The sequence below is a fragment of the Triticum urartu genome, chromosome 3A (genome assembly GCF_056163025.1).
Source record: "Triticum urartu cultivar PI428250 chromosome 3A, HENAU_Tu73, whole genome shotgun sequence".
Classification (NCBI taxonomy): Eukaryota; Viridiplantae; Streptophyta; class Magnoliopsida; order Poales; family Poaceae; genus Triticum; species Triticum urartu.
The window spans coordinates 654,446,834-654,459,163 of NC_141875.1; the positions used below are offsets into that span (position 1 = coordinate 654,446,834).

Sequence of the window (12,330 nt, forward strand, 5' to 3'; positions counted from 1 at the left end):
ATGATGCAAATCGTGGTTCAAAAATATTTTTATTTGGCCACAACTGATGCAAACTCGATTGGACAAACATCATTGTATTACCAGAAAATCACTTTTGCTCATCGGTGTAGATGTAATCATTGTCTAAATACACATTTTAAAAAGTTAGAAAAATCGAGAAAACATCCGGCGTGTACATCCGGACATAATATGTTCATGCACAAAGTTTTGATGGAAAAGGGAACTTTTTGTGGCTTGGGTAAACAAGACAATTCTGGATGTTTGATTATAACTATTCAGGAGACTTTTTTTAAATCTTTTTTAAACATGCCATAAAAAATGTTCTTTCTTTGCGAAATTTTGTGTGCGAACATACAATGTCCAGATGTACAAGCGGAATTATTGTTAGAATTTTTTTACATTTTGAAATGTGTTTTTATATATATTTCATAATAGGTTTATCTATGGTTTATTTTCATCTCGTCTTATACTTCAAGTTGAAAATCCAGACGGCGGGTTGATCATCTCTTGTCTTCTTTTAAATAAGAAAAAGACAAGCCTTTTCTTATGAGTTCTCTCTCCTCCACCTCATCATTTATCCTATGTGACACTCTTAAGATAGCACCATTGTACATGCCCTTACACGTTGCTGCAATCGTCCCGCCGTCTTTTTTTGTAAGAAAAGGCAATCATGACTAGCTTTTTTCTTTTTTAGAAACCCATTGTGACTAGCTTTATATTAACTTAAATATCAACTAGCAAAAGAGTCCGTACGTTGCAACGGGAGAGAAAACATAACACACACTCTTAACTCAACAACTATCACTCAAGACCACAATACGTCGATCTCCTTTATTTTTGCGAGGCATCATATTGTTGTTGCTGCTTATCCTCCTTCTCACCCTCACCGGCGATGGCCTCGGTGTTCACACAAAACAACAAAAAACGTGTGTTGAATATGGTTAATCCTAAGGCATCTCTCTCCCTCTCTTCTCTCTCTCTCTCTCTCTCTCTCTCGCTTTCTTTCACTCTTGCAATGGGAAATCTGTTGTTTTCCCCTGCGACATTTTTTAGAGGTATGCATGTGTAGTTATCGATGTTTTCCTTTCCCTATATGGTTATAGTGGGGTGTTTATTTGCAATCTGGATCGCCGCCGGTATGAAAAAAAAACGAATCTTGCGCTATAAATTATAAGTTTGCTTTCATAACAATATTTGAAAAATATTTAACAGGTAAAAATAACATCATATTTAGATTTCACACATTTTTCTAATAAAATTTCATATATAATATATTAAAATCGAAGTTACGGTTTAAAAGATACATATAATTTAGAAAATCATTTGGTTTGACTCAAATATATTCCAAAATAATATTTAAAAATACTTAACAGGTCAAGGCAATCTGCATAAATAGCCGCAGCCGAGTCCCACCATTGTGATGATCCAGAATAGAAATTGATTACCTCTATTGAGTTAGATTCATCTTCTACAATGTTGTATCCTAATGAATTGGCCAAGATCAATCCATCTCTCGTTGTCATGGCTTCCGTAGTGCTAGAATCTGCAGCAAATGGAACGACAGGAGCATTGTGCCGCAATAAACCTTCCTTTGTGGTCACGGATAACAGCTGCTGTAGCGCCAGTACCTTCATCAACATAAAGCGCCGCATCCACATCCAGTTTCACTGTCCTGATCATTGGTTTCCTCCATCTAAGATATGCTTCGGCCACCTGCATGTTGGGATGATTTGTTGCGTTTACAGTAATAGCAAGGATAGAAATGGCACTATGGCCCAGTTGGTGAGCAATCCCCTCATGCGTAATTTGGTGTCGTAGCCACCACAAGTACCAGCAGGCCACTGCAATCGTTTCACTAACGCCTGTGTCGTTCCTGGCATTACTCCGTGCTCACCACAGAGTAGTTATTTTAACAGTTCAGAATCTAAAATATCAGGTTATAAGATTGAAAATGCCAAGTCTATTCCATAGCTGCACAACCATGAGTCCATGCTGCATGAAAATAAAAGATGCTTTATGTCTTCGCCTCCTGTTTGCAAATGGGACACTGCCCAATGGATCCAACATGCCGAACAATGCACGCCGTACGGTCTAATCAACCGCACGTGTTGTGCCAAATTTTTTAGATTGTCATCAAGTCTTCGCGTCTCTCCACTGATCGAGCATCAGACTGCCGTCGTGTCTCCCTGTCAGACCGTAGCGTTGTCGTTTCATGGTTCTGTTATTTCCATGTTTGCACCGATCAGCGCGGTGACGCTGTGTGGCCCCTTTGGACCATAGCACCGCGACAAGTGGTTCACTTGCCGTCCCTACGCGTCGACTTTTATGTGGTATGTGTCGCGCTGCTTCCCTAGGCGTCATCGTTCGCGCATGGTTTTCGTCACGCTATTGGGTTCTTCCTTGCCTACTTCGAACACTACCGCCGTACTTCTACCGGCGACCGACATGGCCCCCGCGAGTTGCCTCTGGTTCCGCCGCCTACTTCGCCGTCCACCTCTTCGTGTTCGTACAACACCAGCTCATTGTTAGCGTCGTCGTTATCTCCCCCAACCACTTCATATACTCCGACAACCGCGGTTGACATCGGCACCTTCTACCCCACGTCAACTGGCGCAACAATTGTCGAAGTCCTTCTTTGCTAGCTCCCACGACATTGTACCACGCAAGGAAGATGGATGGAACATAGATTCTCATGGTGAGTTATGCGGATGGAGACGAAAGCAACCTTGGGGAGAGACGATGAGTATCTCAGGATGAGATCGAGAAGGAAGTTAGCGAGATCCACGGGAGGGAACTAATCCTGGAGAGAAAACGTCCATGCGTGAACCAAATCGGTGGAGTAATTAAACTGGTAGCGAGATCGACGGGAGGGGGGCAACCAACGGAGGACGGAGGAGAGCCGAACGTGTTTTCTGAGCGAAACAGAACGAAGGAAAGGTGGATTTTGACGAAAGGCTCGACAGGACGTGGTCCTTCTGGCAGGAAAATGATCCTTATTATATAGACAAACTTTTATGCATTCGTTTAGCAAGTTTCCTGCAGCAACGCGTCGGGGCATCATCTAGTTAGCTTAATCCCCATGGCCATGTTGTCATCCAGTGGTTGCTTGTGGGGGATTACATGGGTTCAATGTGGGTTATGTGGGAAAGCCCATAAGTCCCACATAATATTGAAGCCTGTCCACGAACACTATTTTTTCTTGGACGTGTGCGCCGCAAATAGACCGTGTCCATCTACAGCTTGAAACCTTTTGACAACACCAACTAAATGAAAACAACCAGCAAAAACGCTTCTGACGTGACACTAAACCACTTAGGGGTGTCCAAGGAGAAGTAAGAGAGGTTCTGAATGTTACTAGCCTGATTTTTGAGGAGAAATATTTAGGTCTTCCAACTCCTGATGGACACATGTCTAAAGGAAGATTTCAAAATCTACAAATGAGGTTGACAAAACGACTCATCCAGTGGGGTGATGGCCTTCTAGCTCAGCCCGGTAGAGAGACTCTCATCAAGTCTGTAGCTCAAGCATTTCCCACATACATTATGGGAGTGTTCAAGTTATCCTTTTTGGTGTGTGATGAATTTATAAGAATGGTGAGAGGTTTTTATTGGGGTTCGTCAAATGGACAGAGGACAATGCATTGCCGTTCTTGGGATGATTTAATGCAACCAAAGGATAAAGGGGGTGTGGGCATTCGAGATTTCCGCCTCTTTAACCAAGCTCTCTTAGCTCGACAAGCATGGAGACTAATATACAAGCCCGATAGCCTATGTGCACAGATTTTAAAAGCTAGATACTACCCCGGAGGTAAATTGGAGGATACCGTATTTTCCGGTAACGCATCATCTTCCTTGCAGGCAATCAGCTATGGCCTTGAATTGTTGAAAATGGGTCTTGTACGGAGAGTGGGAAACGGTAGGAGTATTATAAGAGAAAGGCATCGGTATCCAATTGTCACACCAAAAAATCCGTCCATGTATCTCACTGTTTTCTCTCGCGTTGAAACGGAGTGGGCTGGGACATATTGGGCCGGCCAAAATTACCCACGTGTGTTGGGCTCCAGCACCGGGCCGAAAAATTGTTGCCAAGGAAGCGTATTTCAGCAGCCGTCTGCCCGGCTCCCCAATCCCCCTGCCCGCTCCCACGATTCCACCACCACCTCGAGGTCGTCTTTGTCTCAAAAAAAAAAAAAACCTCGAGGTCGTCGACGCCGCCACATTCCATCACCGTCACCGGTGCCGAACCAGTCCGCCGCCCGCCGCGCTCCGGCTTCATTCGCGCGGCAAACCTTCAGCCTAGGGCGTCCGTCGCGCGGCCATCCGTCATCGGAGTCCGTCCCCGCAGCCCCTATCCTCCGCCGTCCCTCCGCGCCCCGTCATCTCTTGCCGCCGCCGCGCCGCGCCGCCGGCAGATCTTCTTCCACCGGCCCCCACGATCCCTCTCGTCTAGGACACCCACCGTCCTATTCATTGGCCGGCCGCCGGAGTCGAGGAGGCCACCCAGCACGGAGCGAACCACCTCGCACGTGAGGTGTTCGATCACCGTTCTGTTCTTCGTCCACACTCCGGGATAACAGGCAAGCAACTCCTCACTTCAATCCTCATTCTCTGTGGTGCAGCGTGGTTTGTATCCGCCGCTGTCACATCAAGTTTCTCCCTTACCTTGATCCAGTTGGCGCACCATCCCGTCCCGTCTCCTGCCATCCCACGTTCTATCGTCGCCGCCCTAGGGGTCCAAGGAGGACCAGCCGACCGGAGCAAGGTTGACGTGGCGAATGCGAGGTGTGAGCCGGTGACGGCCTGATCCCGCTCCGAGCGACCGACCCGTGCAGGGATCTGCCGCTTGCAGGCCCGTGGCTTGGATAGGGGCGCTGACATTCTGTTCGGAGTACCAGCCAACCGTAGCGAGCATTGCTGAGACGAGGTGTGAGCGGGTGACGCCCTGGTACTGCCCCGAGCGACCGTGCAGGGATCTTCCGCCTGTAGATCCGTGGCTTGAAAAGTGTCAACAGTGGTGCGAATATTCTCTTCAGTGAACTCGGTTGCACGGTAAGCTTTGCTTCATGATTTTCTTCACCTGAGGGTGTATCGTGAAGTTGCTTTTATGAGTTCAGTTTAAGAATAGGCTGGAAAAACACATTTTGGAGCAAAAATGTACATAAAACACTATCAGCATTAACAAGAGTCCGTGAGCACACTACTTACTATTTATTATGACACTGCTACTAGTTCTATGGGATGCTTTGAATCTGCCACCAATAAAAGGTGAAAACTATGGAATTGCCATTATGATCGTTGGTTTCTTTGTGAGCTTATCATCGTCCATCCGTCCCTGTCCATTGCGCCCAGTCTAAGTTCTTATATTCCAGTGGTCCCCAGATAGCTGACTTAAACAAATTTATATTCCAGTGGAAGTTGTTAGTAATATCCATGCGTTGAATGATTGAGACACCGGTTTATGTACTAATGAGGTCCATTGTCCATCTTCAATCTGTTTTTATCATGAACTCAGTTCTGTGAAATATGTGTAAATTTTAAGATAGTGATTACATATCTCTTTCTTTTCCACAAAAAGAAGAAACTGAATTGTCTATATAACATATATGGTGTTTATTTGTAGGTTTCAGAAATCTATAACATGAGCACAGATGAAGCTAAGCCTGCTGGGTCTGCACTTACCCATCAAGTAAGTAGCTCTACTTAAAGAGTATCATTTGAAAGGAACTTCGCAAGGCTCCATAACATCCAAAGTCCCTTATTTGTGTCTTATTTAACCTCCTAAAACTGTAACAGTGGACCACTTTACTCTTCACTGATCTTGTTAGGTTGTTTTTATGACGTGGATGTGAGTTGGCTCCTAGTCCAAAACACAGTGGTTTGTCTGACATGGCATCCACTTGTGTGTTTACCTAGCAGTGGGTCTCATATGTCATACCCAACTTCAAAAATACTTACTTTATTTCGCTATGTTTGTAGTTTTGACTGTGCACTAAATCAAATTATTTAGTTTGGCCAAGAATGTTGAAAAAAAGACATAACTACAAACATTGTAAAAAAGAGTATGTAAAATACATAAATTGTGAGCCACATGGCTCATCACTTAACTTGGCATTGACTGATCCAAATCCGTTCCTTATCTCGATTTTGCTGGGCAAGAGGCGCCTCACTCCTCCAGGAGGAGGAACATTGATCTCCAACGCTGAACTGTCCAATATCTGAAACCATGGTTGAGCAATTTGGCCCTCTCGTATTTTGGGGTCAAACTTTGACCTTAGATTTGTCTAACGAAATATAATTTATATGCCACAAAAATTATATTGTTGGATTCATATTTGAAAGAAGTTTCTAACGATAAATTTTTTGTGGCATATAACTTCTTTTTTGCTAGTCAAATTTATGGGCAGAGTTTGGCACAAAATACGAGGGGACTCATAAACCTGGACGGAGGATTTAACATAGTGTGTTAGACCCCAATGGGGAAAATTGTGGACGTGGCAATATATGTGGTGATACCACACATCCACATGCTAGAAACCACTTGGTAAAACTCATTTAGGAGCTAAATTAACAAGTATTCAAGGTTAAACAAGATGAAAAATTGTTTAGCGTGTTACACGAGCTTTGCGAATATTTGGACAGTATAAAAGTACATTTTCGTATTTTATAATGTTGTTAATACTATATTCATCATGATAAACTATTATTTATTTCAGGTTGATGGCATAAGTCAGATTTTTGTAAAAAACAGTGATGCCCAAAAAATGAAACATCCCTCTTCTTTGCACTATTACAATGGATTTATCAAATTGGGTAACCAAGCTGAAAAATTGGAGTCAATTGATGTAACTGTATTGGGCTTCTCAACTACTGAAATTGGAAAGATTCATTATGACAATCTTGCAAATTTTGATCATCCCGGAATAATTGAAGCTTTCGCATATGGAGTTGGCAAAGGAAAACACTCAAATAACTCCTTTCTGGCCGTCACAAAATTTGAAACTACATTTGAAGGATACCTTCGGAGAGATGGTCCGGCGCTTGATCAGCAAAACCGATTCACGGAGAACTTTATAAACTTTCTCAGGTATGATTTTATATTTTTGTGTTTGTTCACTAGATATATCTTATCAGTAGTGTTTCTTAGTCCTATAGAAGAGTAATTCTTTATCTTATTCATGATTGGTCTTATTATTAGCATTAAGCCAGATAAATTTCTTTAGCTTATTTGTTCAACAGATGACCTGATTGTTTCTTCTTTCATACCGAGTTTTTAGCAAAAGCTGCCCTATGAGGTCATATTCATTGGCTTAAATGAGTTTTGGGCGGCGGCAGGAGCATAGCGGGCGGTGCGGTTGATTGCAATCTTTTCTAATGGAAAGTTTTTTTTAATGCTTCCTAATGGACTAATGGAAAGGGTTGATGCAATTTATCATCAGCGATAAATTAGCGATTTTCTAATGATGTGTTTGGGCTACCGCAAGACGCGATATCTGATTGCCAACCTGCAGCTGATGGGGGATTATAACTGTTGGTACCGGATTCCCAAGAATTGTGAAATGTCTAAAATATTGAATGACGCACTCCGAGACTTAATGGCAAACTCACTATTTTGCCTTTTAATATTTATGAGTTGTGACTCCAGGCTCCTAAGCTTCTTAGACTTTATAAGTTGTTATAAGGTTTAAGATATTATCAATTTGAGAGAACATAAATTCGCACATATGAACATGTTGATTCGCTGTTATGTTCTCACCTTTGGTTGTTTCAAAATCTGTTTTTATGCTATTTTGATAGGGATATCATTGTAGCCATGGAGGAGCTGCATCGTCAAGGCTATTATTGCGCAAAGCTTCATGGAAGTCATATTGCAATCATCAACGAAGGCGGTTCACAAAGGGCGAGATTGTGGAGGTTTGGTAAAATTAAAGGAGGTACAAATTGACTAGAAAAAAAAATACAAATTACATATTATATTGGTCTGTTGAATTCATTACAATATAAATTACATTTATAAGTTACATTTTAATCATATTCTAATTGTGAATCTATTTATTATAGATACTGAAGCAGAAATAAGCAAGGCGAAAGATTGGGTTAGATTGGGAAACCTGATTGAGAAAGTATGTTTAATCGCAGAATCTGATGATCTTCATATGAGAATGACCAAGAAAGAACTGAAAGGGTCAGAATATAAATTCTTATTGTTTAATGTTCTTTCATTAGTAGAGTTGTACCAAATAAGATAAAAACTGCTTTTGTTAAATACGCAGGACAAACATCCTGAAGCATCATGCGTTGTTAACCGTCAGAGAAAAATTTGAAAATATTCTATCCTTGAACCAATATATATCACTCAATCTGAAAGAACCACAAGAGGAATCAGAATATTTGATAGTATCTGATCTGAGTCTACAAACATTGGAGGAGAATTTGGATAGAAAACATTATTGGGACATACTTTCCTTTGTACATCCAACAAGTGTAAGCGGTGTCACCGACACATTAAGGGGCTTCATATACTCCTTGAGAACAATCATTGAACATGAAGTTCGGTACCTTACACCCGAGGTAAGTGTTCAGAACATTGTAAGCATCAACTTCAAAATTACCGGTTTAAACGTATTTATTTTCTAATGCTTACTCTTATATGTAAATGTTCCATAGTTGCTGGAAGAGAATAAAGGAATAGTCAAGGATCTTGAACACTATATTCAAAAGGAATGGGAAGAATTATACCTGAAATTGCAAGAGATTGCAGTGCAATTGAGTTTGGAATATTGAACATGGTAAGATGTTTCTATTTTTGTGCTTTATTTTATTTTTCAGCTTAAGATATTTGTACTGCTGTTTTTGGATGCCAAATGTGAATATGCCATACAAAGTGTATCTGAAGAATTCATGTCGTCCTTTTTGTGCTTATATTCAAATTCAAAGTATCCTTATAGACTGAACAAAGAAATTAAACCAGTCAAACTAAATTTTTTATTGTCCTCATTAAGTTTTTATCATCAGTTTCACTATTCTTCATTGTTGAAGTGTCTTCCAAACTGCCAATGGGTGTTGAGTTCTATTTGGCAGGAACATGTGTGAAATGGAACTTGAATTATGCGTAGCCAAAAACTATAATATTTGGAAAATAAATATTTTATTTTTATTGATTCTCAGAACTCTGTAATCAAAATGATTAAATGATCTCAATTTTATGTTTTGCTATTGTTAGACGTGTAGTATTTGGTACATTTTATAGGGGGTTCTTTGCAAGTTTACCTTGTGCGTGTATTGGCCCTTAGCCTCTTATAGCAATATAAAAGCTCATTCACTGTCAGCCAGAATTTATCTTTTGCCTCCCATGGTCTATCCACACCTCAGTCCCTGAGCTTGTTCCTTGTGTCAACTGTCCAACCAGTGCCAAGTCCTTCGGTGGAAGACCACTCCAACGTCATCTCTACCCTCGTAACACTCCCTTGCGTCTGCTTTCTTGCTCTCCCTTTATAAATGCCTCTTCATTCTTCCTCCAGCTGCATATATTAATAACGGAAATAGTAACTGGCGAACGTTCGCCAGGGAGAAACTGCCAGGGAACGCCCTAACTGCCACACGATCTTGATCCTACAGTGCAGTTGGGATGATTTTTTTTCACTCTAAATAAAAGAAATTCCATGGCAGTTTTGCAAAAAAGCCACCCAGGTTCTCCAAATACACTGAAACTGCCAGACAAACGTTCGCAAATGCCATCTCCTGTGGCGAACTTTCGCTAGATATGCCAACCCTTAATTAATTTAACAATAGCAAAACGGTGTGATGACTGTTGGTATGTGAATATGAATGAATGAAATTATATGTTTAAATGGATTTCCTTTGCGGCCACATACATTTATGCTTTAGCCTTTATGAATTCCTTGGCCTTCGGTCACTGCATGTAAATCTGTTTGTGTTTATGTTTGTGAGAAATACTGTAGATCTATTGTAACGGTTGGTACCATTAAATCTGGACCTGTATTAATATTGCTGGCGTTAATAACGATATGATGACAGTGTACCACAACAAATTCAGTTACTTTTCCTGTAAACATCCTCTTTCCATGCAGAATGATTGTCTCAAGTTTCTTGCTCAAAATAGGCCTGCTCATGTACCGATCTGATCAAGAGATGTGCTTACTGGTGAGTGACGGCGAAACTAGCTACAATCACCTTTATTTTTATCAATTCCTTGCTGATAATACTCTGGTTCTTACTTTATCTACAGAGCTCTAATTACATTCTCCTAATATTTTGTGTGGCCTTTAGATCGTTCAACGTTGAGATGATGTACCAAACACCGACTTCTTTAGCCTTCTCCGAGGCATGTCAGTCCCTTTCCTTTTCTGCTAATTGCTTCCATGTTTTTTGGCTGTTCACTGGGGTGGGATAACTCGGAAAGCTGTTACAACAGCCCATTCTACATCTTTGATGATATTTAGTGTGAAACAGACTGGGCATGGATTATTTATGCTAAATATTTTGTATATATACTTAGTCTAGAAAAAAGTGTGTGCTAGGTCTCAGGTTTGTTCATTTCACCATCTCCCAATAATTTGGCCTGGTGTACAGACCTACAGCTCTTAGTAAATTCTACTTCTAGGTGCGTTCATGTCAGGGATTTTCCACTGGTTGCTAAGCAATAGATAACTGAGATAGAAGGCTTTGTTTATCTTTGTTTCCATATTTTATTAGATCATAAAAAGCTATTTCCTTTGTTTCGTGGTACAGTTGCACATTTTTACTCTAGGAATATTAGCTTATGAACTGTGATGCAAAATTAATAGATAACTGAGGTAGAAGGCTTTGTTTATCTTTGTTTCCATATTTTATTAGATCATAAAAAGCTATTTCCTTTGTTTCGTGGTACAGTTGCACATTTTTACTCTAGGAATATTAGCTTATGAACTGTGATGCAAAATTAATAGATAACTGAGATAGAAGGCTTTGTTTATCTTTGTTTCCATATTTTATTAGATCATAAAAAGCTATTTCCTTTGTTTCGTGGTACAGTTGCACATTTTTACTCTAGGAATATTAGCTTATGAACTGTGATGCAAAATTAGGATGTCGATCCAATTGCAGTTGCTTTTCTCTTGCAGCAGCAAATTTCACCTTCAACCACTATAACTATGGTGAAAAAATAGGATAGACATTTAATCAATACTGAATTTTGTGAATGTTTACCAACAATTTCGTCTTGGTTACTCTTGGTGGCTGCAGATTGCAGATAGTTGGTCTGGTTTTTGTATATTTCATTTCAAGTTTTGCAAACTGACAACCGAATTTTCCTGAAAAGAAGGGACTTAATCTGAATAGACTAAATTGCTCCTAATATCAATCTCCGTGTGTATCTGCCCTTTCTTATTTCAGTACATCGCATTGCTAATAATGCTTAGTATACATGCTGCTAAGTTTGTATTCTTACCTTCTCAACAGTTCTGCAGTCTGGATGTATTTTGGATGGCCTATCTGAATTACAGGCGTCTCCTTGACCTATTACTTGCCGACGAACTTTGGTGCGTCGCAAAGAATCACGCAAATTGTGGAGAAGTTTCCAGTAAGCTGTCGTAGAATTCTGTTGCCGAGTGGTTCTCTGGAGTTGACTCTCACATCTGGGATCATATTGGCTGTTTCAAACTTGTGAGAGTAACAGTTATTCAGAATGGCTCTAACACGTGAACGTCACCGTGTAGAATTGTAAATGTCAACATTCAGAGGCTGCTTCTACGTTGGTTTATGATTGTACACCCGTCCACGCATGTCATGCATTATTGAGACTGTCAAGTGTAAACCACTTCTTCCGTGGAATCCTGGAAACTCAAAGAGCCCTTCGATACAAGTTGTACCAGGTTGTTGATTGCTCTCGTTTTCCCACGTAACCCCTCGTGCTGACGAGCTAATGCGCTACAGGCCCAATAGATTAGGCGTCCTGCATTTTTAATGGGCTGGCGGCGAATACCCTCTTTTTTTTGCGTGGGTTTTTCCTCGGTACTTTTTCGAGGATACTCCCGCCCTTGAAACTCCTCCCTTCGGTCATCCCTTTGCTAGACACCTCAGAACATATTGGGCGTACGCAAAAGAAAAGAAAAAAAAGTATGTCTATTCGGTGGGATTAGCGTGATCCTACAGAAAGCCCCATGATTGCATCGTGATCTGTGAAGTCTTTGACTCCATGTATGTTTTCTAAGATCTTGTTCTGAAACTTACAGATCTAGTTTTGAAACTTAACTTTTGTCATTCATTCCTATTAAGTTTTGCAAAAATGTTACACCTACGTACCAGCTTACGTAAAGTTACGTTTCCTTCTTTT

The 12,330-nt window shown here is 40.8% G+C and overlaps 1 protein-coding gene across 8 annotated transcripts; it reads left to right on the plus strand.

Moving 5' to 3' along the window:
* Positions 1-4,134: 4,134 nt before the first annotated feature.
* Positions 4,135-11,894, plus strand: LOC125531275 (uncharacterized). Of its 8 annotated transcripts, none has more exons than XM_087513808.1 (11): positions 4,135-4,576; positions 4,672-5,048; positions 5,620-5,685; positions 6,713-7,083; positions 7,794-7,930; positions 8,058-8,181; positions 8,270-8,567; positions 8,664-8,785; positions 10,088-10,160; positions 10,246-10,345; positions 11,457-11,894. In XM_087513808.1, exons 3-8 carry the CDS (start codon positions 5,638-5,640, stop codon positions 8,778-8,780), a joined length of 1,095 nt encoding a protein of 364 aa, XP_087369934.1. In that variant the 5' UTR covers positions 4,135-4,576; positions 4,672-5,048; positions 5,620-5,637; the 3' UTR covers positions 8,781-8,785; positions 10,088-10,160; positions 10,246-10,345; positions 11,457-11,894. The 8 variants fall into 8 exon arrangements, with proteins under 8 accessions (XP_087369934.1, XP_087369935.1, XP_087369931.1 ...); XM_087513809.1 differs by having other exon boundaries at positions 10,246-10,341; XM_087513805.1 differs by having other exon boundaries at positions 10,287-10,345.
* Positions 11,895-12,330: the final 436 nt, after the last annotated feature.

What these genes read in the sequence shown, in the direction of transcription:
- LOC125531275 (XM_087513808.1), top strand. Translation starts at nt 5,638, where the DNA reads ATGAGCACAGATGAAGCTAAGCCTGCTGGGTCTGCACTTACCCATCAA. An exon ending in AACTTTATAAACTTTCTCAG is followed by an intron (nt 7,084 to 7,793) that starts GTATGATTTTAT and finishes CTATTTTGATAG; the next exon opens with GGATATCATTGTAGCCATGG. An exon ending in TTCGGTACCTTACACCCGAG is followed by an intron (nt 8,568 to 8,663) that starts GTAAGTGTTCAG and finishes AATGTTCCATAG; the next exon opens with TTGCTGGAAGAGAATAAAGG.